The sequence below is a fragment of the Equus caballus genome, chromosome 1, assembly GCF_041296265.1.
Source record: "Equus caballus isolate H_3958 breed thoroughbred chromosome 1, TB-T2T, whole genome shotgun sequence".
In the NCBI taxonomy this organism is placed as follows: Eukaryota; Metazoa; Chordata; class Mammalia; order Perissodactyla; family Equidae; genus Equus; species Equus caballus.
The window spans coordinates 183,331,962-183,359,590 of NC_091684.1; the positions used below are offsets into that span (position 1 = coordinate 183,331,962).

The 27,629-nt window shown below is 41.1% G+C and overlaps 1 protein-coding gene across 21 annotated transcripts in view; it reads left to right on the forward strand.

The window, feature by feature from the left end:
• Positions 1-27,629, forward strand: part of AKAP6 (A-kinase anchoring protein 6) — a 509,527-nt gene that overhangs the window by 238,457 nt on the left and 243,441 nt on the right. For all 21 annotated transcript variants that reach the window (XM_070241797.1, XM_070241754.1, XM_023623662.2 and 18 more), the window contains one exon: positions 10,055-11,821. In XM_070241797.1, the coding sequence (XP_070097898.1) occupies positions 10,055-11,821 (1,767 nt within the window). The remainder of the gene's footprint in view (positions 1-10,054; positions 11,822-27,629) is intronic.

A 27,629-nucleotide genomic window follows, 5' to 3' on the forward strand; every position in this document is an offset into this window, starting at 1 on the left:
GACGTGGGGACCTACCACTACCATTTTGTGTCTTGTTTTCCGGTTTTCTTCAGTTTCCTTTGTTTCTCGTCCCATGGTTTAATCTGTTCTGATGTAGAGCTGCTACTCTCTGTTGTTGTCCTTCTACTTATCTCCTCTGCTCTTGGTTTTGTAGCCCCTTTCCTTTTTTGGATTTTTCAGGAATGAGGGTTTTCCTGAGGATTTCCTGGAGAGGAGGTTTTGTGGCAATGAACTCCCTTAATTTTTGTTTATCTGGGAAAGTTTTTATTTCTCCATCGTATTTGAAGGATATTTTCGCTGGGTAGAGAATTCTCGGCTGTAGATTTTTGTCCTTCAGATTTTTGAATATATCATTCCACTCTCTTCTAGCCTGTAAAGTTTCTGCTGAGAAATCTGCTGATAGCCTGATGGGGGTTCCTTTGTAGGTTAGTTTCTTTTGCCTGGCTGTCCTTAATATTTTCTCCTTGTCGTTGACTTTTGCTAGCTTCACTACTATATGCCGTGGAGTTGGTCTTCTTGCATTGATAAAGTTTGGAGATCTATTGGCTTCTGTCACCTGAAGATCCATCTCTCTCACCAGATTTGGGAAGTTCTCAGCCATTATTTCTTTGAATAGGTTTTCTGCCCCTTTCTCCTTCTCTTCTCCCTCTGGTATACCTATAATCCTTACGTTGCATCTCCTAATTGTGTCTGATAATTCTCGGAGAGTTTCTTCATTTCTTTTAAGTCTTGCTTCTCTCTCCTCCTCTGCCTGCAACAATTCTATATTGCCATCTTCCAAATTGCTAATTCTTTCCTCCATATTATCGGCCCTACTGTTCAGAGCATCTAGATTTTTCTTAATCTCCTCTATTGTGTTCTTCATTTCCAATATTTCTGTTTGGTTCTTCTTTATCGTATCAAACTCTTTTGTAACATAGCTCCTGAACTCGTTGAGTTGTCGGTCAGAATTCTCTCTTAACTCATTGAGAATCCTAATGATGGCTGTTTTGAAGTCATCATCATTTAGGTTATATATCTCATTTTCTTTGGGATTGTTTTCTGTGTATTTGTTACTTTCTTTCTGTTCTGGAGATTTAATGTATTTTTTCATATTGCTTGATGATGTTGATTTGTGCCTCCGCATGGAGATAGAGTTTAGTTGCTCCTTTCACTTGTTTCAGCTGCTGCGGTGGGGGGAGCAGCTGTTTATACTTCACCAACCAGGAACCCTGTCCGTAGTTGCTAACTGGGCCTGGGCCCCTCTTCGTAGCCACAGTGGCCCTTTGGATTCCCTCCTCTGCCGTGGGGGCCGTCACAGGGGGGCTTCAGGCTGCAGGTGCCTACTGTTGTTGCCCACCTAGATGCGCTCTCTCCTTGGGGTCTGCAACGGTGTTATGGGCTTTTCCAGCGGCCAGGGGTGGGATCACTTATATTTGTCACTCTGTTGCTGTCGGCACCCACCAAATCTCACTTGTCCTCTATGGGTCGCAGGAGAGCTATTGGCATCTTCTACAGTCTGTGGTTAGTACACCTAGCTATGCTGCTTTTGCCCTGGGGTCTTCCAGCCTTGTGGCTGGCGGCTGGGTGCCTTCTACTGGTGCTGTGCAGAGGCTTTCCCTAAGGCTGCTGTGAGCCTGTAGGGTTTCCCCCTAGGCTACTAAGCTGGGTCTCTGGAACTCTCTCCAGCCCCAGTCCTCTCCGAGATCTCCGGCAATCCCTAGCCTCACGGGGTGGGCAACGGCAGCTGGGGGTCGCCCCGCCCTCTGGGATTCTCTCCGGGCCTCTCCCGGAGCCGTGAGTGCTCAGCGTGGCCCCTCTGCTACCGGCAGACAGAGAGTTTTGTCTGCTGCCTGGCGGAGCTCCGGCGCTTCCCCTCCGGGTCGCCGAACCGGCCTTTGAAAGTTCCCCCAGCCCCGGTCCTCTCCTCTCCGAGATCTCCGGCAATCCCTAGCCCCACGGGGCAGGCAACGGCAGCTGGGGGTCGCCCCGCCCTCTGGGCTTCTCTCCGGGCCTCTCCCGGGAGCCCTGAATGCTCAGCGTGGCCCCTCTGCTAACGGCAGACAGAGAGTTTTGTCTGCTGCCCGGGCGGAGCTCTGGCGCTTCCCCTCCGGGTCGCCGAACCGGCCTTTGAAAGTTCCCCCGCCCTGGTCCTCTCCCAGATCTCCGGCAATCCCTAGCCCCACGGGGCGGGCAACGGCAGCTGGGGGTCGCCCCGCCCTCTGGGCTTCTGTCCGGGCCTCTGCCGGGAGCCCTGAATGCTGGGCGTGGCCCCTCTGCTACCGGCAGACAGAGAGTTTTGTCTGCTGCCTGGCGGAGCTCCGGCACTTCCCCTCCGGGTCGCCGAACCGGCCTTTGAAAGTTCCCCCGCCCTGGTCCTCTCTGAGATCTCCGGCAATCCCTAGCCCCACGGGGCGGGCAACGGCAGCTGGGAGACCTCCGTGCCCTCCGTGTCTCTCTCTGGGACCCTCCGGGCGCCCCGAGCACCAGGCTGGGTCTCCCCGCCAATGGCGGGGAGAGACTCTCCCCGCGGGCTCAGGTGTGCAACTCCAAAGTTTCCCTCTGCGTTTAGGAGTAATTGCGGGGGGTTTAGGTAGGGTTCTGGTCACCTGTTTCCACCGTCGCTCCTCTGTTGTGTTCTCGCTCCTGCCCTAGATGTGTGTGGATCCTCTGGGGGCGTCCGTTGGAAGAAAGCCGCTTGCGGGTACTAGGCTGCCCGTCGGGGTTGGAGAGTTTTCACCTATTTCCACATCCTCCCGGAGGAAAGTCCATCCACCTTCCGATGTATAGTCGCGTGGGTGTCTCAGACGTCCTGAGATGTTGTCTGGATATCCTTTGTCAAGCGATAAGTGTCCAAATAATTGTAGACTCAAAGGGCGAGAGACAAAGAGGACTACTCACGGCGCCATCTTGGCTCCACTCTGGTGGAGTCCTTTTTTTAATCATAGGGTGAATATGCGGGTGTGTGTTAGTCCCCGCCTGCCATTCCCCCAAAGTGGGATCCCTAGAGGGTCCTTGATTAGGACTCTTGTGGCATGGGAGACCACAAAGAATCCCAAACTGGCCAACTCTGCCCTGAATCGGGTATCCCTGAGGTGTATGCTGCTGAGGTGGAGATGAGAGATGGGAAGTCTTGTCTGAACTCTGAAGAGATCTCTCCTTACATATCTACCTGGCGTCCCCAATGTATACATTATTGTTTTGTTCCTCCTCATATGTTCTGGGGTTCTGTCCAACATCCAGTATTGATCAGTCATCAGATCTGCCCATTTTCTACTACTAGAGGGGGCATTAGAAATTCATTGAGTCAAACCAATTCACTTTACATATCTATTATTCATTCAATAAACATTTACTGATCCCCAACTCTTTGTGGTAGAGCTCGGGATATAGCAGTGCTCTAGGGTTTATTGTTACCATTGTTGGTATAGTTTTGTGGAATACATTCATGAGGCGCTTATTTGAACTTTTATCATTCACGAAGTGGTAGTCCAGGAAATGATGAAAAGCAGTTGAGGCTAACTGACTGCTGCTGGCCACTGTTTTCACAGCTATGTTGCGAGTTTACATTAAGTAGTATCCATTATGGTTCTGACAATGTGAGCTCAACAATTATTTATGGATTTGATTGGAAGCAATTTAGTACATTTTCATGTTTGGAAGACAGTCTTTAATCCTGTTGTAGAGATGCAAGAATATGTTGTATGAGGGGTAAAGGAACAGTGGATTCTCAGCCATCTGCTTTGTAGATATTTTTTCTATGAACTGAGTGCTATTACCATCCTTCCTGAAGCTGTGGATTCCTGATCCTGTTTCTTTGTGCGTCTAGTGTGACTCCATGAGAACATTTCAAAGACTGCTTAGTTTTATTTGTTTCTGCCAGCACACTGGGACTGTGGAAAACAGGAAGGGAATTAGGATAAAATTCTCAGCGTTATCAGAATAAATTCAGCTGTGACAGATCTGTAGAATGAAGAAGGAAATGGCATAATCATGCTGATAAGGTAGCATGGCAGACGCCCTTCCAGCGAAGGTGAATCCATTTTTCTCTTTTTGGAAGTCACTTGGGTTTCAGAGTGACATTGAAGAATAAGTTTGAGAGTCAAGAAAGCGGCAAGTTCTCTCTCTCCTTGCAAAAACAAAACGTATGAGTTTTATTCTTTTTTTTAAACATGGAGCAGACCATATCTTGTAAACAAATTGGCAAACACCTTACTAAAAACAAAAGCAACCAACCAAATAAAAAACACTTTAAGGCAAAGCTCAACATTGTGCAAAAAGTGTGTTATACTGAAGTTTTCCACATTTCAGATACAGTGACAAGCATTTTATATTTATTGTTTCATTTAGTAAGGCAAGTAAGGGGCATTAAAAATAGTTTCATTTTATAGATGGAAAAAGCGAATTTAAGAGATTAAATAAATGCTTAAGGACCTAAATCTAGGAATAATTAAGTAAAAACAAAACAAAACCAGCTCTTAAGTGATCTCTATTGCAATAATAATAATTCTTTCCTCCCTCCTTCCCTTCCTTCCTGCTTTCCTTTCTACCTTCCCTAAATATTTACTGATTTCCTGCCATGCATAAGGCGCTGGCATTCAAAGATGAGTAACACATGTTAGGAATCACTTTCCTGATCTCATTAGACCCTCCAACAGTTTTTCGAGGCAGGCAGGATAGGTGCTGTCATCCTTATCTTACAGCTGATAGCTTGTACGCATCTTACAGATGAGAGGATTGAGGTCGGGAAAGGTCAGGGCACTCAGGTAGTGGTAAATATTAATAATACTAACACCGTAGCAAACATCAGTTAAGAACGAGCCAGATGCCAGATGGTGTGGTAGCACTTTACCTGAATGACACCTACTCTCTCTGTGGGGGAGCATTGGTGCTCCCAGGGCACTCACACCACAGCAATTTCTGTGTTCTTCCATAGCCCTCATCATGGAGCAATTTATGTTATGACAAAGTATGTGCTAGATTTGAAGTGCATTGGGGTTGGCACCAGACAGTCATCTCTGTATGTCCCATGGCACCTAGTTCATATCAGTGTCTATAAAAGTCTGATGAGTTGAATTGAGTTGAATAATGCAGATAATCACTACTTTAGGTGTAGAAGAGGATTAATCAGGGAGATTAAGTATTTGACTCTCAATTTCAGTAGAAAATGAAAATTCTTAAGAATTTTCTTATACTATAGTAAAATATACTATGTAGTATACTTATAGTATAAATATACTACATAGTATATTTATATAGTATAGTATAGTATAGTATATAGTATTTACACTATAGTATAAATGAAAATAACGGAAGATTTTTGTGTGTTTTCCCCATGCCCGTCAGAAACTAAACTTCGCTTTGCTTCCCGTTTCCCTGTCGTTGCGTACTCCTCCCAGTCCTCTGCTGCTCTCTTGGATGCCTTCTAAGCGTAGAATCCTATGTGGTAGAACTGAAAGGAATCTGAGCAGGAGTCTAGCGTGTGTGGGCAGAGGACTCTGGGGGTCCACGGCATTCTGGCAAGAGGTCCATGAATGTGTTCATTAGTGATTGAGGCATAACAAATACCACGCAGTGAGATTAGGGGAGGTGGGGAGAGAGGGACGTACAAAATTTTTATCATACCATAATTAAAACAGCGAAATTCTATTTCCAACTCTCTCCTCAGTAAGAATACCATATCAGGGCACCAAAGTGACCCTGAGGTAGCAACAGACACTGAACAACCTTGGGGCATTTTAACAGAAGATCCTCAAATCTCGAAATGCTGAGTATTAAATCTCATGTTCAGGTGGTGGCAAAATGTAGTGTCAAAAACAGGAAGATCTAAGAAGGCATTGGGAGCTAGAGCTTCAGTTAACTTAATTATAGGTGAAGATCAAAGCCAAATTTCTTGTTTCAAATTAGGAGAAAAAATAAAAAAGGTTTCCTTTATGTCTAAGACAGCATTGAAGTCAGCAACAAAGTGACTAAATTACTTATCAATAAAGAGAAACTTAAGAGAACTTTCTTTTTTTAAAATTACCTCTGCAAATCGGCCAGCCCAGTGGTGTAGCCCTTAAGTTCGCACACCCTGCTTCAGCCGCTCAGGGTTTGCTGGTTTGGATCCTGGGCGCAGACCTATGCACTGCTTATCAAGTAATGCTGTGGCAGACGTCCCACATATAAAGTAGAAGAAGATGGGCATGGATGTTAGCTCAGGGCTAATCTTCCTCAAAAAAAAAAAAAAAAAAATTACCTCTGCATGGTGAAATCTAGAGAACTACTTTTGAAGAATACTCTTAAATAATAACCAACTGTGTTAAAAAATATATATGGGTAGATGCTTGTCACTTGGTCTTTAGGACATGAAATGGATGCACTATGTGTTATGTTTTGTTTTGTTTTGTTTTTCATGGGGGGAGTTTTTTCACATTAAATAATGCAGTCTAAATTAAAAATAATTATTCCTGAGTAACAATCAGCCATACACAGAGACACTTGGCCTGTCTGGGAACCGGACTGGGGGGCTCCCTTTGGAGCATTATGTCTTTGAGTATGGTATTGTCTTTTCCAAATAAAGGACTGGCTAGAGATCCTGAAGACTTAGACAAAGGCAGCCATACTCTATTATCTGAGATGTAGTCTCAGGCCATATATTCATCCAACATTATTTATTGAGCACCTGTTATTCTTGAGCAAGACAGTATTCCTGGTCTTAAGGTTGTATGACCGCCAAAATGGGACCAAATGCATTCTCAGGGCCGTGGAGTTCCCTGCCGGTCCAGAGGAAGCAGCTGACACTTTTAGGAGTCTAATTTTTGCCTGAACTCTCAAATTTCTTTTTCTCTACCCAACATGGACATACTTTTCCTTAGTGCCTCTTTAACCTCACCTAAGTAGCTGCAGTGCTGTGCCATTATGATAAAAATGATATAAAATAAGCAAATTTCAATGAGCTAGTAATTTAAATACCAACTTATGGGATAACTTTGAAACTTAATCATCATTTATAATACTGTTTTGGTAAAGGAGTATGTTCTGAGTACTGGAGCAACCAAATTAAAAAAAATTTTTTTTAATACAACCTGCTTTTAAATTGGTAATTTCCATATTACTCTCTTAAAAATTGCATAAAGTGTGACTTTTGTTTGGCTGACTAATTCCTTGGTGTTTTTGGCCACTGACTTTGTTATTTAAAAATCGTGGTCCAGGCATGAAACACAAAAGTCATGCAATTCCATTTAGACCTTTTTTGTTGAGGTTGGCAGTTAATATTGATTTCTCATGTTTTGTGATGTAATTTAGCATAGAGATACCTCTCATTTTGATGAAACTTTCCCCTTCGATATACTTGATTAGTAAAAATAATAATGTAATAAGTAATAAGACTGAACACCTGTTGGTGAGCACCTGTCTGTGTGCTAGACTTGTGTCTTACATGTATCCTCTCTTTTAAGGCTTACAACAGCCCTATGACATGACTTATCATTTCCTTTTTACAGATGAAGGAATTGAGGCTACAGCTCATGGTCACATGGCTCCTTAGTGCTAGAGCTAGAATTTGTCTCTGAGGCTTGGGCTTTTAATCACTGAAGTCAACTAAAAATACATAATCAGAGGAAAAAATTATGAAGGCATAGATACATTCTAAAACGTCGTCCTCCATGCAGCATGCATTCCTTCATTTATTCAGCAGCTGCGTCTCCGAATGCTTACTCTGCAGATCACTGTGCTAAGTGCTGCAGGCATCTTAGTGAGTCAGCCACTTTCTATTGATTTATTCCCTCCTTGTGCTTACAAGCTGGTGAGAGAAACAAATTAATCACATAATCACAATAGTGTTTATTTACAAGTTGAGATAAAGGCTTAAAGGAACAATAACATAGTTTTATGAGAGCTCATGAGAAAAGAATCTGACGTAAGTGGGGATGTGGAAGAAGTGACGCTTGGTCTGATGTCTGCCTGATGAAGAAGAGTCAACTTGTCAAAGAAGTGTTGTAGGTAGGAAGCTTTCTAGGAAGAGGAAATAGCGTGGGCAAAGGCCCTGAGTCAGGAGGAACACAGTGTGTTCAAAAGCTGAAAGGAGGACACTGTGGCTGGGTGCAGCCAAGGAAGGGAGAGTGGCGTGAAAGAGGTCTCTTTATGTCTGTCCTTGGAGGGGTTTGGGTTTTTAACCTAGAAGCAGCAGGAAGCTAGTAAAGGACTTTAAGCGGAGAAGCAGCAGCGTCAGATTTGCAATTTGTAAGGTTGCTCTGGTGGCAATGTGGAGAACAAACGGGAGGAGAGGGGATGTCAGTTTAAAATAATATTCAATGAATCAGAGAAAACGATGGTGGGGAAGTCCGAACGTAGACTCTGGGTCAGATGCCTCTGTTCAAGGCCTAACTCGGCCCTGAGCTGAAAGGCCTTGTGCGAGTTATACTCAGGCTCCACTTATGTAAAACAGGGACAGTGGCATAGACCCCAGAAGAAAGTTATTGTGAGGATTAAATGAAAAAGTAATAGTAGTAACCAACCACCCCATTTATAGATGAGGAACCTGGGGCTTAGAAAGTTAAATGAGGCTTTTCATCCTAATCGCTTATCTGGATGTTGTGAAGTGAGAATGAGGGGAGTAGGAGATACAGGCAAGGTGAAGGAGTGAAGGGGAGAACATCACAAAAACAAAACGAACAAATGAACAAAAAGCCCGATGTAAGGTCCTGGAGAGACCTGATCTTGGGATAACCTGGTTGAAAGGACACAAGACCCAGCAGCCACGTGAGGTCCAGCTTCAGTTTGCTCACTCAGTCCCTCCTCCAGGAGAATGGAGATCTGGGGATACAACGACCCTTCCCTTTTCCATTTCCTACCTTCATCTCCGAAGGGGCTGGGCGAGGCCAGGCTGTCTTTCAGCCTGGTAGGCAAAATAGGATTCCCAAACAAGTCATCAGTCAAAAGTCTCCCCATTTGTTGTGTGATATCAGAAACCGCATTAGTAATGAGACAATAACCTTAATCACGTCATTAAAGATTAAAAATTAAAAAGACTTACTAGTAATGCTATTTTTTAGCATAGGGGACTTCCAAATCAATTTGGCCTGCCTCCAGTGATAAATAAGGGAGGGGGCTCTTGGTATCTAAGATACACTAATGGCGGGGGAGGGGTGCGTGCAGAGGAGGACCTGGGGGCTAAGATGAGAAAGTTTGACTCAATTTTCTCCAAGATTACCTGTGTTTACCTTCAAAGGGTGGGGACAAACAGAAGCTGGTCTTGAACTGTTCTGTCATGTATTTGCACATTCAGTAGTTCACCTTCCTGGATTTGTGAATACGTATTTAACATGACAGACTTAGTATAATTAATTATTTGACTAAATATATTTATTAAGCATCTACTGTGACTAGCCACTGTGGTAGGTGTTGGAGTGATAGTGATAACTAAAATAGACATTTGTGGAGAGTTTACTCTTACATTACTTTGTTCCCAGAAATTTTATTACTTAAGGCATCACTTAAGAAATGCTTATTAATGCTATTTTTAAAATAGAAAGTTAAGGGGCCGACCCAATGGTGCAGCGGTTAAGTTCCCACGTTCTGCTTCTGCAGCCTTGGGTTCACCAGTTTGGATCCCAGGTGTGGACCCACTTGTCAAACCATGCTGTGGCAGGTGTCCCATATATAGAATAGAGGAAGGTGGGCATGGATGTTAACTCAGGGCCAGTCTTCCCCAGCAAAAAGAGCAGGGTTGGCAGCAGGTGTTAGCTCACAGCTAATGTTCCTCAAAAAAAAAAAATTAATTAAAAAAATAAAATAATAAAAATAAAAACATAGAAAGTTAAGGCAAGAATGGATATTTTTGGCTTGACCTTGACCATTTCTATCAAGGCTCTATCCACCAGATCAAAGAAAGATCCTTAAATATTTAAGAACAGGAGACTATATAAAGCAATACGATAATTGATTAATACGCCTCTCTGTATGTCAAACCAGATGCCATTGAGACCGAAGCATTTTTGACCGTTATAGTGGCCTCTGCTGAGATTTCATTTGAATAGCAGTTGAGTGTAATTGATGTTATGTTTACTGAACCCCTTGCCATTGTCTGTTTCAGGGTCGGCTTGATTCTCTGACGGAAGTGGATGACTCAGGACAGTTAACTATCAAATGCTCTCAAAATTACTTGTCTCTGGATTGTGGTATTACTGCTTTCGAACTGTCTGACTACAGTCCAAGTGAAGATTTGCTCGGCGGCCTGGGTGACATGACCTCTAGCCAGGTCAAAACCAAACCCTTTGACTCTTGGAGCTACAGTGAGATGGAACAGGAGTTCCCCGAGCTTATCCGAAGTGTTGGGTTACTGACGGTGGCTGCTGACCCCGTCCCTTCCAACTGCAGCGAAGCAGTTAGTGGGGAGGCGGCTCAAGTGTCTCTTCCAGCAGAGGACAAAGGTGGACTTGAGGAAGACAATACTTCCACAGTCGAGGAGCAGCCAGGCTTGCCGCCAGCGACGTCACCTTCCCAGGAAGCTCTGACAAATGCCATTCAGCCCTCTTCTGAGGCTGCGAAGCAAGAATCCAATTCCTCCTCTCAGCTTGGGGCAAAGAACCAACAGCCTCTTCCTTGTGACAATGCCACCCCGAAGCGATCCATCAGAGATTGCTTTAATTATAACGAGGACTCTCCCACACAGCCCACATTGCCCAAGAGAGGGCTTTTCCTTAAAGAGGAAACCTTTAAGAATAATCTGAAAGACCCTCATGGAAAGAAGAGGATGGTTGATCTCAAGCCCGAGATGAGCAGAAGCACCCCTTCCCTGGTGGACCCTCCAGACAGATCCAAGCTCTGCCTGGTGCTGCAGTCCTCCTACCCCAACAGCCCTTCTGCTGCCAGCCAGTCCTACGAATGTTTGCACAAGATGGGGCATGGGAACCTTGAAAACACAGTCAAAAGTCACATTAAGGAAATCTCTTCCAGCCTGGGAAGGCTTAACGACTGCCATAAAGAGAAACTTAGACTGAAAAAGCCACACAAGACCCCAGAAGAGGTGCCTCCGTGCCAAACGCCTAAACGCGGCACCGGTTCAGGCAAGCAAGCCGAAGACATAAAGAGCTCAGTAGTGCCGAATGGAATTCCTGCAGGTCCTTCCCAGGCCAGAGAGGGGCCAGAAACAGATTCCACTTCCTCATCCTCCCTTGAGCCGTGTCATCAGAGAAGTTGGAATGCCAAATTGCCAGTGCAGTCAGAAACATCCAACTCACCACCTTTTACTCAAAGCAGTGAATCCTCTGTTGGCTCAGACAACGTCAGTTCTCCGGTACCCCTTCTTTCAAATCACAAAAGCAAAAAAAGTTACTCCTCCTCCCCAAGTCATGTCACCCGGAATGGTCAGGTCGTGGAGGCCTGGTATGGCTCTGATGAATACCTGGCACTGCCCTCTCATCTTAAGCAGACGGAAGTATTAGCTTTAAAGTTGGAAAACTTAACAAAGCTTATGCCTCAGAAACCCAGAGGAGAAACCCTTCAGAATATTGATGACTGGGAACTGTCTGAAATGAATTCAGATTCTGAGATCTATCCCACGTACCAGGTCAAGAAGAAGCATTCGAGGCTAGGCAGGGTGTCTCCGAGCTCGTCCAGTGACATAGCGTCTTCACTCGGGGAGAGCATTGAATCTGGGCCCCTGAGTGACGTGCTTTCTGACGAGGAGTTGTGTATGCCTCTCTCTGGCACGAAAAAATACATCGATGAGAAGTCAGAGAGAGCTTCCTCTTCTGAGAAAAATGAGAGCCATTCTGCTACAAAATCTGCTTTAATTCAGAAACTGATGCAAGATATTCAACACCAAGACAACTACGAAGCCATATGGGAAAAAATAGAGGTAAGCTGATCTTTTCTTAACCTGAATGATTTCTTACCTGATTTTTGGAATGAATACTGCGAAAAGGTCAACTCCTCCCCACCCCATTATAAAATGTGTTGCTACTTTTGATAAACTTACCTGATTTCCCCAAGAAAGAAAAGAGAGAGCACAATGGTCACTGCACTGTGACAGAGTGCATCACTAGGAACTGTCCTTGTCACTGCGTTAGCCTGATGGGTCCCTGTCTGGTCGAGAATTCTCTCTTGATCCTGCTCCAGCCTAACACGGCTCTGATGAATGGTGATGCCCTTGGATGGAGAACAAAATAAAGTAGAACAGTAGCTGTGCACACAGCAGTACCTCAGGAACGCATGAATGCAATATTCCAGTTACCCTCAGTGCTTTCTGATTTGTTTGTTCTAATCCCAGAATAGCTGCCCCACCTCCAGTGTTAACTTCCTATAGATATAGACCAAGTGTTTCTAACTTTTTGAGAATCTCTGTTTTTCTTCAATCTTCCTCCTCTTTGAGGAGGAGCTACCTATACTTTGTACCGTTCACGGGCTCTGAGATGGGGAGTTGATATTTTGGGTAAATCTGTACTTTTAGAACGAATTATTAGATATGATGAAATCTTTGAGGACGGACGTCAAATTTCTTAGGACTGAGCTCCATCATATAAGCTATGATTTAAGACACTGGACAAAAGTATAGTGCGTATGGACAGAATAACCTGGAAGAAGAAGATGAAGGTACATAAAACAAAGAGGGAAAAGTAAACGGCAATATATAATAATAATAACATATGTTAATAATTGCTTTTACTAAGTATTTGTGCATCTGGACCTCACAACAATCCTCATATTACCCCATTTTATGGATGAGGAGACTGAGGCTGTGAGAGAGACCAGGCAGTCTGCTCTAGAACTTGTCCGACTAGTGAAGTGCCCCCACGCCTCTCCGTAAAGAAGTGATCGGATGTACTGCATGTAAATGGTCTAGCTCTGTAGAGAAGAGAAATAACGGCAGTGGAGCTAGGATTTACCTGGGAAGCTCTTGTGAAATGTCAAGCCTTCAGTGGGGCTTTGAAGGCTATGCCAGGATGTAGACAGATAGAGAGAAGGAAGGTGGGTATTTCAGGCAGGAGGGCCACAAACTAAAACGCAAAGGTGGGGATTGGGGATGAGCACAATATGGGAGTGCACCGAGAGTTGTCCAGACTAGAAGGTCTGTGATCAGAGAGCAATGACAGTTTCTAGACATATAATAGACCTGGTTGCTGCATGGCCTTGAAGGCCTGACCAAGGCAATTAGAATTTGTCCACCTGGCATCCATGGAGTCTTCTCAGAAAGTGGCTGAGAGTAGTAATACAACCCATAATTATTAATGCTTCTTGAGGTCTTGTTTTGTGCTTGGCTCTGTGCTAAGTGCTTTACGTGCCTTATTTTACTTAAGTCCTGGCAAGCAGGAATGTTTTACATGAAGAAGCTAAGGCAGAACATGATTAGGAAACTTACTCAGGGCATCACAGCTAGTAAGTGCAGAGCCAGAATTTGAACCTGGAGCCAGCATCCTTAAAGCAGTGTAGGCCATAGGCTCCAAAGCCTTTCTGGAAGGTTTAATTGACAGTAATGACAAAGATGGTCTTAGGAGCCATGGTGGTGACCAGATCCTTTGGCAGCCAATCTAAGGGACTGCTGTGATGTGGGATGGGCGAGGACAGGGTGGCTGTTGAAGAAGTGAATGGGATCTGGAAAACTGGTTCGAGGCCTTGCTCAGTCATTAAAACCTGGAGTGGCCAACAGCTAGTCATGCTCCATTCTGGCCTTGTTTCTTCTTTTATAAATAGACAGATTTTAAGCAGATGATGGCTACGACACCAGCTTCCAACGAGAGCATGCTTTATTTCTGTAATTCTACAAAGATGAAGCCACCTTTCCAGCCTTTGGGGACTGGTGTATCTTTAACGGAAGGAAACATGTGGATGGGTAGCTGGCTTGAGGTGGAGGTGAGGCAGATAATTCTTTAAAAAATATTCATTGATATTGAGTGTCTGATGAAACTTTTAAGAGAAATTGTCATGTAGGCAGTTGGAAATACTGTCCTGGAGTTAGGATATGAGGTGAAGGCTAAAAGAAGATCAAGGCCCTTCCTCCATCCAGACTCCTTTCACTGCTTCAGGTGAGGGCAGCTGCCAACCCCCCAGGTCCATTGACCTTGGATATCACACTCTAGCTTTGACCTCCTCCGTACGGTGACCCAGACGACCTATTCTACCTGCAAAATACAACATAATAAGGGGGTATTATTAAACATCTTCCTTGTACCAGGCATCTACTAGGCACTTTACCCACCGTAATTCTCTCATAGGATTATGACCTCCTATGATTACGACAGTTGTTGTTCTCATAACAACCCTCCAAGGTAGGTTTTATTATCCTAAATCGACCACTTCTCTTCCCCTCCAGTGCTCACCATCATCTTAGCCACCATCACCTCCTGCTTAGATGACCGCAGCAGCCTCTTAACTGGTCTCTGTTCTTTCATCCTGCTCCCACTACAGTCTGCTCCCAACACAGCAGGCCAAGTGATCCTTTTGAAACACCTGAGGTCATGTCACCCCTCCGCTCAAAACCGTGCAACAACTCCCATCACATTCAGACGCCTGACACGGACCAGTCCTCTGATTTGCTCTCTGACCTCATTTCCAGCTGCTCTTCCCCATGATTACTTCTCTCCATTCCCACTGGAAGCTGGCATGCCCCTGCCTTTAGGACCTTTGTCAGTTCCCTCTGTCTGTACCCTCTCCATCAGAGGCCCTCATTTCTAATTCCTTTACCTCTTCTGAGTCCTTGCTCAAATGTTAACTTCTCAGGGAAGCCTACCTTGACTATCTACTAAAAGGTGTAAGCTGACCTCTTTTTCTTTTTTTCCTACTGCTCTCACCATATTCTGTCATTTTATATAATGCTTTTATTTAGTATGTTTGTTATTTTTGGTTTGTCTCGCCTTGCTAGAATGGGAGCTCTGTGAGGGCAGGAATATTTATCTGTTTAGTTTGCTAATGAATCTCATGTACCTAGAACAGTGCCTGGTACGTAGTAGGTGCTCAATAAAGACTACTGAATGAATGACTCCCCATTTTAGAGTGGGGGAAGTAGAGTTCAGAGAGATGAAATCACTTTTCCTAAGCTGCACAGCTAATGAGCCACAGAGCCAGGCTTCAAGCCCCATCTGCTTTGCTTCTCCCACTGGATAATCTCTTGAGAACAGATGAATTCCCTGAGAAAAGGAGGATGGATGGAGAAGAGAAAAGGGTGACAACTGAGATCCAAGTTGTAGCCCAGTTATGAAGCAGGAATATGGAAGAGGCCCTGCTGTGGGGCCGTGAAGGCACCAAGAGGCTTCTCGGATGTTAAGTAAGTGAAGGGAGAAGAGATGTTCAGTAAGACAGGCGTTAGCTTCGTTCTTTGCAAAAGGGAGATCAAGAAGAATAAGGACAAAGAAAAAAAATGAACTTTAGATTTGTTTGAAAGAGTCAATGAGGACCTTAGAGAAAAATGGACTTAATGAAAGAGTGGAGGTAGATGCTTGATCATAGGTGATTAAGAAGTGACAGAGAGGGCTGGCCCGGTAGCGCACCGGTTAAGTGCGCACGTTGTGCTTCGGCAGCCCAGGTTTCCCTGGTTCAGATCCCAGGTGCGGATGTGGCATGGCTTGGCACGCCATGCTGTGGTAGGCGTCCCACATATAAAGTAGAGGGAGATGGGCACGGATGTTAGCTCAGGGCCAGTCTTCTTCAGAAAAAAGAGGAGGATTGGCAGCAGTTAGCTCAGGGCTAATATTCCTCAAAAAGAAGAAAAAGAAGTGACAGAGAATCATTCCTAATAGCTCAACGAATTGGGTTTTGAAAGCAACATGAGAAAAGGGACAATAGTTGAAAGTAGAGTCAAATAAAAGTTTCTTTAAAAAAAATTAAAGCTGAAAATAAACTCAAAATGGATCAAAGACCTAAAGATTAGGCCTGAAACAATAAGTCTTCCAGAAGAGAATATAGGCAGTACACTCTTTGACATCAGTTTCAAAAGAATCTTTTCAGACACTATAACTCCTCAGATGAGGGAAACAATAGAAAGAATAAACAAATGGGACTTCATCAGACTAAAGAGTTTCTTCAAGGCAAGGGAAAACAGGATTGAAACAAAAAAAACAGCCTACTAATTGGGAAAAAATATTTACAAGCAACTTATCTGACAAAGAATTAATCGCCATAATATACAAAGAACTCACACAGCTTAACAACAAAAAAACAAACAACCTGATCAAAAAGTGGGCAGAGGACATGAACAGACATTTCTCCAAAGAAGATATAAGTATGGCCAATAGACACATGAAAAGATGTTCATCATCACTAATCATCAGGGAAATGCAAATCAAAACTACACTAAGATATCACCTTACACCCGTTAGATTGGCAAAAATATCCAAAACCAAAAGTGACAAATGTTGGAGAGGTTGTGGAGAAAAAGGAACCCTCATACAATGTTGGTGGGAATGCAAACTAGTGCAGCCACTATGGAAAACAGTATGGAGATTTCTCAAAAAGTTAAAAATAGAAATACCCTATGACCCAGCTATCCCACTACTGGGTATCTATCCTAAGAACCTGAAATCAGCAATCCCAAGAATCCCATGCACCCCTATGTTCATTGCAGCATTATTTACAATAGCCAAGATGTGGAACCAACCTAAATGCCCTGAAACTGATGACTGGATAAAGAAGATATGGTATATATACACAGTGGAATACTACTCAGCCATAAAAAAGGACCAAATTGTTCCATTCGCATCAACATGGATGGATCTTGAGGGTATTATGTTAAGCGAAATAAGCCAGATAGAGAAAGACGAACTCTATATGACCCCACTTATAGGTGGAAGTTAACATATAGACAAGGAGAACCCATCGGTGGTTACCAGGGAAAAGGGGGGGTGGGGGGAGGGCACAAAGGGTGAAGTGGTGTACCCACAACATTACTAACAACAATGTACAACTGAAATCTCACAAGGTTGTAATCTATCATAAACTTAATAAAAAAAAATTAAAGCTGATTTGAAGGCAGAAATAAAAGACTCAGTAGCAAGAGAGCTTGAGGTGGCTAGAGAGACTATAAATGTGGCACATGCTGAGATAAGAACTGAGTGTGTGTGGAACTTGTGGGAAGAGTACTGGCCTGATATAAAAAGTTATAAAATACTGAAGAATACGTCCTGCTTCTGAGTCCACCTCTACCAAATAGAGAGTGGTGTGTTTCCTCCTCCCATCACAAGGCATACAGCCATTAACCTGTGAGGGATTCTACAGAGCTGTGACGGAACCCCTGGGAAAACAGCTGCATGATGAGCACCTTCGATGCCTTGTAGGTTCCTGTCATTCCCACTCCTGATAGTAGGAATGGTTTTGTTAATGGGAAAGATTTCTTTTTAATGTGTATTTTTAAAAATTTTATTGAGGTCATAATAGTTTATAACATTGTGAAATTTCAGTTGTACATTATTACTTGTCTGTCACCATATATGTGTGCCCCTCTACCCCTTAGGCCCACCTCCCCACCTCCTTCCCATTTGGTAACCGCTAATCTATTCTCTTTGTCCATGTGTTTGTTATCTTCCACATATGAGTGAAGTCATATGGTGTTTGTCTTTCTCTGCCTGGCTTACGTCCCTTAACATAATACCCTCAAGGTCCATCCACGTTGTTGCAAATGGGACAATTTTGTCTTTTTCTATGGCTGAGAAGTGTTCCATTCTATATATATATACACCACATCGTCTTTATCCATTCATCAGTCCGTGGGCACTTAGGTTGCTTCTATGTCTTGGCTATTGTGAATAATACTGCATTGAACACAGGGGTGCATGAGTCTCTTTGAATGGTTGATTTTAAGTTCTTTGGATAAATACCTAGTAGTGGCATAGCTATTTTTAATTTTTTTGAGAAATCTCCATACTATTTTCCATAGTGGCTGCAACAGTTTGCAATCCCACCAGCAGTGTATGAGGATTCTCTTTTCTCCACATCCTCTCCAACGTTTGTTATTTTTTTGTGTTGGTAATTACAGCCATTCTAACAGTTGTAAGGTGATATTTCATTGTAGTTTTGATTTGCATTTCCCTGATGATTAATGACGTTGAACATCTTCTCATGTGCCTGTTGGCCATCTGTATATCTTCTTTGGAAAAATGTCTGTTCATATCCTCTGCCCATTTTTTGATTGGGTTGTTTGTTTTTTGTTGTTGAATTGTATAAGTTCTTTATGTATTGTAGAGATTAACGCCTTGTCAGATACATGATTTGCAAATATTTTCTCCCATTTAGGGGGTTGTCTTCTCATTTTGTTCCTGGTTTCCTATGCCTTGCAGAAGCTCTTTAGTCTGATGAAGTCTTATTTGTTTATTTATTTATTTTTTTGCTTCCCTTGCCAGAATAGACAGTGTATTCAAAAAGATCCTTCTAAGACCAATGTCAGAGTGTACGACCTACATTTTCTTCTAAGAGTTTTACGATTTCACATTTTACCTTCAAGTCTTTAATCCATTTTGAGTTAATTTTTGTGTTTGATGAAAGATAATGGTCTACTTTCATTCTTTTGCATGTGGCTGTCCAGTTTTCCCAACACCATTTATTGAAGAGACTTTCCTTTCTCCAGTGTATGTTCTTAGCTTCTTTGTTGAACATTAGCTGTCCGCAGATGTGTGGTTTTATTTCTGGGCTTTCAGTTCTGTTCCATTGATCTATGTGTCTGTTTTTGTACCAGTACCATGCTGTTTTGATCACTATAGCTTTGTAGTTTATTTTGAAGTCAGGGATTGTGATGGTTCTGGCTTTGTTCTTCTTTTTCAGGACTGCTTTAGCTATTTGGGGTCTTTTGTCACTCCATATGAATTTTAGGATTCTTTGTTTTGTTTTCATGAAGAATGTCTTTGGGATTCTGATTGGGATTGCATTGAATCTGTAGATTGCTTTAGGTAGTGTGGACATTTTAACTATGTTTATTCTTCTAATCCACGTGCATGGAATATCTTTCCATTTATTTATGTCATCATCAATTTCTTTCAATAATGTTTTATAGTTTTAATTGTATAGGTCTTTCACCTTCTTAGTTAAATTTATTCCTAGATATCTTATTCTTTTTGTTGCAATTGTAAATGAGATTGTATTCTTGAGTTCTCTTTCTGGTACTTCATTATTAGAGTACAGAAATGCAATTGATTTTTGTAAGTTGATTTTTTACCCTGCAACTTCACTGTAGTTGTTGATTATTTCTAGTGGTTTTTCAATGGATTCTTTAAAGTTTTCTATGTATATGAAACCACGTCATCTGCAAACAGTGAGAATTTCACTTCTTCACTGCCAATTTGGATACCTTTTATTTCTTTTTCTTGCCTAATTGCTCTGGCCAAAACTTCCAGTACTATGTTGATTGAGAGTGGCAAGAGTGGGCACCCTTGTCTTGTTCCTGTTCTTAGAGGGATGGCTTTCAGTTTTTCCCCATTGAGGATGATGTTAGCTGTGGGTTTGTCATATATGGCCTTTATTATAATGAGATACTTTCTTTCTATACCTATTTTATTGAGAGTCTTTATCATAAATGGATGTTGGATCTTGTCAAATGCTTTCTTTGCATCTGTTGAGATGATCATGTGGTTTTTATTCTTCATTTTTTTAATGTGGTGTATTACATTGGTCGATTTGTGGATGTTGAACCATCCCTGCATCCCTGGTATAAATCCTGCTTGATCATGGTGTGTGATCCTTTTAACATATTGCTGTATTTGGTTTGCTGATATTTTGCTGAGGATTTTTGCATCTATGTTCATCAGTGATACTGGACTGTAATTTTGCTTCTTTGTGTTGTCCTTGTCTGGCTTTGGGAGCAGGATGGTACTGCCTTGTAAAATGTGTTAGGAATATGGAGGATGTTGAAAATGTGTTAGGAAGAAGTTCTGTCGTCTTCAATTTTTTGGAATAGTTTGAGAAGGATAGATGTTAAATCTTCTTTGAATGTTTGGTAGAATTCTCCAGAGAAGCTGTCTGGTCCTGGACTTTTATTTTTTGGGAGGTTTTTGGTTACTGTTTCAATCTCTTTGCTTGAGACTGGTCTATTCAGATTTTCTATTTCTTCTTGATTCAGTTTTTGGAGGTTGTATGAGTCTAAGAATTTATCCATTTTTTCTGGATTGTCCAATTTGTTAGGATATAGTTTTCCATAGTATTCTCTTATAATCCTTTGTATGTCTGTGGTATCCATTGTAATTTCTCCAATTTCATTTCCAGTTTTATTTGTTTGAGTCTTCTCTCTTTTTTTCTTAGTGAGTCTGGCTGAGGGTTTGTCAATTTTGTTCATCTTCTCTAAGAACCAGCTCTTAGTTTCATTGATCCATTTTACTGTTTTTTTGGTTTCAATTTCATTTATTTCTGTGCTAATTTTTATTGTTTCTCTCCTTCTGCTGACTTTGTTTGTTCTTTTTCTAGTTCTACTAGGTGTAGTTTAAGATATCTTATTTGAGGGGCTGAGTGGTTAGGTTCACATGCTCCACTTCGGCAGCCCAGGGTTTCGCTGGTTTGAATCCTGGGCACAGTCATGGCACTGCTCATCAGGCCATGCTGAGGCAGCATCCCACATGCCACAACTAGAAGGACCTACAACTAAAATATGCAACTATGTACTGGGGGGATTTGGGGGGGGGGGGGAAAAGAAGATTGGCAACAGTTTTTAGCTCAGGTGTCAATCTTTAAAAAAAAAAAAGAGCATCAAGTTAAAAATTAGAGGAGAGCCTTTAAATTGAATAAATGAGACATTCAAGGGACATCATTCAAAGTTGAAAAATGAAAGTGTATTCTTCAGGTAAATTTTTTAAAAAAAAGGTTTCTTATTTGACACATCAATGATACCACACTGCTAGTGGCAGTCATTAAAGAAATATGTTGTCCTGAATTTTCTATTCTTTTCTTTTCCTTTTTTTCATTGTGGTAAAAAATACACAACATAATATTTGCTGTCTTAACCATTTTTAAGTGTACAGTTCAGTAAAGTGTATTCACATAGTTGTGAAACAGATCTCCAGAACTTTTTCATCTTGCGAATCTGAAACTTTATGCCCATTAAACAAGAACCACCCTTTCTCCCCTCTGCTCCAGCCCCTGGTAACCACCATTCTGCTTTCTGTTTCTGTGAATTTGACTACTGTAGATACCTCATGTAAGTGGAATTGTGCAGTATTCGTTTTTTTGTGGCTGGCTTATTTCACTTAGCATAATGTCCTTAAGGTTCATCCATGTTGTGGCATATGACAGAATTTCCTTCCTTTTAAGGCTAATAATATTCCACGGTATATTTATACCACATAATGTTCATTCGTTCATCTACAGATGGATATTTGGCTTGCTCCCACCTCTTGGGTACTGTGAATAGTGCTGCTACGAATATGGGTGTGCAAATATCTCTTCAAGACCCTGCTTTCAATTCTTTGGGGTATCTACCCAGAAAGGGGATTGCTGGATCATATGGTAGTTCTATTTCTAATTTTTTGAGGAACCTCCATACCATTTTTCATAGGGATTGCTTCATTTTACAATCCCACCAACAGTGCACAAGAGTTCCAATTTCTCTACATTCTCACCAACATTTGTGATTTTCTGCTTTTTTTTCTTTTTTTTTGATGATAGCCGTCCTAATGGGTGTGAGAGGATATCACGCTGTGGTTTTGATTTGCATTCCTCTGATGATTAGCCATGTTCAGCATCTTTTCATATGCTTGTCAGCCGTTTGCATATCTTCTTTGAAGAAGTATCTATTCATGTCCTTTGCCCGTTTTTTGGTTGGGTTACTAGAACTTTTGTTAATGAGTTGTAGGAGTTCTTTATATAGTCTGGGTATCAACCCCTTATTATATACATGATTTGCAAATATTTTCTCCCACTTCATTTTCCATTTCCATATTTTCGCTGGTGATTGGATCCTTTGATGCAAAATAGTTTTTAAGAACGGTGTAGTCCCATTTGTCTGTTTTTGCTTTTGTTTCTTGTGCTTTTGATGTTGTATCCAGGAAATCATTGCCAAGTCCAATGTCATGAAGATTTTCCTCTATGTTTTCTTCTAGAAGATTTATAGTTTTAGGTTTTAGATTTTACTTTTATTTTAGCTCAGTGCAATTACCTCTCATGTTTTAAGGATCTCACCGCAGGCTTTCATGTAAGATAGGACACAGCTTCAAGGCTAGAGCCAGGTCATCTTCTGGGATTTGTCTCTTAAAAAAAAACTTGGGAGTCACTCTTTTTAAAAAGTCCTGTTTGACCATTATTTAATTGATTTGAGATTTGAATAAGTTGTATTTGAAACACAGCTATATCTTTCTTTATTCAACCCCAGAGGAACTTATAATCAAGGGCTGTTACAAATTCAGTTCTCTCTTGCTTTTGATGTTTCTTTATACCAACCATGTACCAGTTTTCCTAGTGTTGGTGGAATGATAGTCTGCTCTTAGGTGTTGATAATGATCTCTTAAGAGCATCCTGTCAGATAGGAGATATTTTAGAGTCACTAGATTCCACCCTTCTTCACTGGCATTTCATTTCATATGCACCTTTCCCTATGCTAATCTTTACCTTCACAGTTGCTAGTCTTCCTCTTGTCTCTGAATTCTCTCTCTTCCTTAACATCTTCTTTCCTATTCCATTTTCTTTTCTTTTCTTCTGGACTATATAGTTTTCACACTCCAGCCCCCATCTTCCTTTTTAATTTCCTTCCCCAAGAGTATCTTCTACTTTCTCTCTTTAATGTTGTCCTAGAGATTCTCAGATTCCAAATATGAGAGCACATTAAGTTGGCTCTCCATCATCATTCAACCCTTTATCTTTTCACTGCATTTCTTAGTCTTAGAAATATGTATCCAGAGAGTTGAGGACTTGTTTAGATGCTAGAATAAAGAAAACAAGAACTATTTTAAATATCAAGGAAAAAGCCAGATTCTTAAATAATTGGGCAGGCTCAGCATTGTAATTAAAATTGGAAGATTCAGGAGTACTAAAGGATCACAAATTGAACATGAGTTGATAGTGCAGATGATTATTTAACAAGGAGGTATAATAACAGAATGCTGTAGGGACTCTGAATATTCTTCTTTATTTATACTATACAAAACCTAAAATTTTGTTTTAGATTCTGGACTTAGAATTTGAGAAAGCTGTGACAACATACTTCAAGGCTCTGTGCTTATTATATAAGATAATAATTGATAAGTGCCAAATAGAAAGTCATACAATGGGAGAGCAGAGGAAGGAAGATAAAAGCAAGTGTAGCTAGACCAAGTATCACAGAAGAGGGACTACTTAAGCTGGGCCTTAGATGATGAGTAGAATTTAGATAGCAGAGATGAGGAGGTGGAATGTTAGTAATAGAAGCTTTGGCCCAGATGGAGGGCAAAAATATGCAGGGTCTATCTGGGAGCTAATAAAGAGAGATGCTTGCTATTTGGAGTATATGCTAAATCCTATAAACAAAGAAACCCCAAAATGCAATAAGAGAGAAGTCTTTTTCTCTCTTACATAACAAGAGGAAGGCAGACAGTCCAGGGAAGATAGAGGTCATCTAGGGATCCAGGGACCTTCTCCTTGTTACTCTTCCATGGCTCACCAATGCTATGTCTGCGTCCCAGCTCACCAGGAGCAGGGAGTGGAGAGCAGCCAGCTTTCTTCTTACAGATATGACTTGGAAGTTGCACATGTCACCTCTGTTCACATTCCATTGGCCTTGACTTTGTCATGTGGCATCACTTAACTGTACAGGAGTTTAGAAAGTGAGCCTGTAGGGCATGAACATTGGAACAGACATGTCTCTTAAACCAGCTACTGATAAGAGTTTGTTGAAGGGAAGGGGAATATAAAGTTAGAAAGAAAGAATAGGGCCAATGCTGCCAACACCAGCTAGGCAGCAAGGCGAAGGAGCAGACAGAATTAATAGACAGAACACAATCTATATGTTCAATGGGACAGGGGATCATCAGCCTCAAGGACTGAGGTGAGGTCCCTCTGATCACCACATATTTATTTGTGGGTAAAGAATCACAAGCATGTACAATATCAGGAACTCACGCCTGCAGGGACACACAAGCCAAAGCCCAAAGGTTCTATTCTTCATCCCCCTGAAGCACCCCAGCCCTATCCCAGGTCATTCCCTTGGGGAGTATCTTAAGAACGATCAGCAAGGTGTGCAGGCGGCGTTCTGTTCCTGGAAGGGCCCGGCGTTCCTAAGCCCCTTGCTTTCGTGCTCAATAACATACTCCCCTCCAGCCGTGGATTCCAAAGCACAGGCAATCTGGTATAATAATTATCAGAGTCAGCAGATCACACATCTCCCAGCCACCCATTTGGAATTTATTTTTCCTAGGCTTAAAGCCTAGCAAGGATGCTGCTATGATCTCCTGCAGCATTTCCCCCTTTGTGTTTTTGTAAGACGAGGTAGGTGGTCCAGGCAGCTTCTCTCTTAGTCAGTTCTCGGAAGGTTTTTCTCGTGCATCTGAGGACTAAGCAGAAAATAATGAAAAATATATGTCCTGATATAACAGTTCCAATAAGGCTACTGCCAATGGTTTTTATCCAATCAGTAGGAAACATCTTTGCTAAGCTGGTATGTATACCATCAAATAGTTCAGATTCAAGTAGCAATGATAATTTAGCATCTTGCATATGTTTTACTTTAGCTTGCAATAAATCTGTATCTAATGTGAGATTGTCCTTGAGGTGGCCCTTTAAATGCCACCTTCTAGTGCTCCAGCCGTGCTCGCTATTATTATAAGGATGTGGTGTAATACAGAGCTCAGTAACATTCCAATCACCTTGCAGTCTGACTAGCTTTTTTAAGTTATGTACTTCATCTCCCACTATTAATACAGCATTTTGCGGATCCACTAGCCGTTCATTGATTCCCAGATCAATTTTTATCTGACTGTTCCATGCTTCACAGGCATTTTTATGCCATTGTTGAACAAAGGTAGTGGTTTGAATTGTTTGATGCAGTGCCACTCCAGCAATGGTGGCAGTGGATGCCATGGCTATAATGCCTAATATAGCAGCAATCAATAATCCTATGAATCTTTTTGATCTTTTTAAGATTTTCTGGATTATTTGTAATAAGACGTGGGTATCAGGATATCCTTCCCATGGTCTATTTTGATTTACTGGAAGCCAAACGCCCAAACGTCGCCTCAATAACATATATGAGTGAGAATCATTGTATAAGGAGCTATTGAGACAAGTGTATAATTTGCAATCTTTACAATCCACAGTTTTAGCTGTTTCATTAATAGATACCATACCTATGGCCAATACATATATCTCAGACTCAGGCTTTGAGGTAAAAAGTCCAATTGGCGGATGTGTTGAAAGACAATTTTGTGTTCTCATAATTTCCACCCCCAATTCTGAATTGTCTTAGACTGAAGGCTAGTTTCCATAAGTCAGTCTGTGGTCTACCCATATTAAATTGAGGTTGTGGAGGAGAAAATCCTTCCCTGCGCCATAAAATGGGATATTCGCTATGTGTTGTAACAGTAGTGTGATTATACCCTGAAATTTGCCATCTTAACTTTTTATAGGGATTGCACGCAGAGTCTGTATGAGAGCAATTTGAGACTGCATACCCCTTGGGTGACCAGTCCCATACTGTTCCATAGGAACCATTAATCAAAATTACCCCCTCCGTCCCGTGACAAACATCCCAATGTATTTGATCAATTTTATCCACCCATAGTCTTCAGCTAGCACACAATGGACGATTTGGAGCTGTAAGATTGTTTGGGGGGCAATAGAATAGTGAAAACTGTAGTCCGATAACATATGTAATCGTGCTTTGCTATGATTTCTATTGAGCATGTAAGTAGGTAGCCAAGCCTGTGTAGTAAAATTTAAACAGCCTATTCCCCTTCCTATGCAAATAGGCCAAGGGTGGAAACCAAAATCAGTTATTTCATATGGGGTACTTCTTCCTTTTCAAATATAGGTAGACAGACATCCTCGGGCCCCAAGACCCGGGATGAATCATTAACATATACAGGGACAGAATTTTCTCCCCAGTTTAGTTTTATAATCTCAAAGTTTATAGAAAACCTGTATTCCAGAGTGGCAGAGTCCTTTCCATGAATTTCTCTGAAGATGAAACATATTTGCAAAAACATCAAAGTAAAACAGCAACTGTCTGCAAATAACAAAACATTCAAAAATGGTAATTGACAAAGGCATTTGACCATCTCTGTGATATACAACGTTTTGAGATAATAACCAGAATTATGGCTGACAATCAGAACAGATCAGATAATTTTGAAAATATTTATATCAATAAATCATTTACATAATACCTTTTAAGAAAGTTTATCATTATTTATTTGATAATGCTTTTCATGTAATTTAACATACAAAATAAGCTTTATTAGTTTAGCATTTTTCTTATAGAAAGACAGCAAATTTCTGTGAGAAGCCCCGGGGCCCTCTGAAAATCCCCAGGGAAACCTTCCCTCCTCTTCCAGGTCAAAAGAAAGCTTTTATTCAGGACTTGAATATTTATGTGTGGGGGGAAGCTTGTCAGAAATATTAAAAGCTTTAAAACATTTGTTCAGATCGGAAACAAAGTTCACTGCGAAACCATGTTTAGGTATCTATTCAAAGTGACAACAGAAGTAGTCAAGGGGAAACAGAGTTAAAACAGTAAAGAAAAAGCCTTCTTATAATCTTTTTATTGAGAGCAGGTTAAAAGTTTAGGAAAATTATCTTTTAAGAAAGAGGAAACCAAGTTTTAATTTTGTACCAGTTTACTTTTGACGTATAAGGTTATTTACTTAATTGGATTTACTTTAATCCTGGCCAACGTGACCATACATAAATCTCTTTAGGGCTTTACTTTTACAAACCTTTGGTTACGTTTTTACATTCAGAATTTGTCCCAGCACTTTAGTACAAATTTATCTTTCTCAACTCAAGAAACAAAAATATTTCCATTCTTTATATCTTTTTATTGGAAACATATATTTTACTTTCCTTGTATACAGATCTTTTAGAAATATACGTTTTCTCATAGAAAATTCCTCAGCATACATAAAACATATTTATTAATAAATCTAAGCACTTTTCAGTCTCTTTGATATAAGAAACTAAAGGCAGACAAATATATGCTTAGTTGTTAACCTTTAATATTTTATCTTATGTGGAAATGACCTAGATACCCAATAAACTGTTATTATGTAACTTAACTTAGTAAAGTTATAAAGTTTGTTTCCAAAAAGATTTTGGAAGCTGTTTTTTTTTTTAAGTATCCAGACTATAAAACATAATTATTGTGCTTAAAACTTTTATCCAGTTTTAACAATTACTTTTAAAAACTTCGTGCCATTACAGCAGTTAACTATCATCCTCAGTTGTTTTAAGTACATATATCCTAATATAATTATTATACAGATAATCATTGTTAAAAAGTTTTTCCAAAAACTTTTATTTTTTTTACATTTATTTAGTTTACCTGTTCTTAATAATTATATTTAGATCGTCTACAAAAACTCCATGAGACATTAAACAAAATTAACTATTATACTGAGTTATTAGTTTTGCTGATAAATTTTCTAACAGAGATGACATGAGCTCATTTGACCAATAAAGCCAGGCTGTATGTCTGCATTATAGCCAATGCTGATAACTTCGAGGACATGTTCATTTTAAATGAAACCAGCAAACTTAAACAGGCTTTCGTTCATCAAAGATCATTTTATATCATTTTA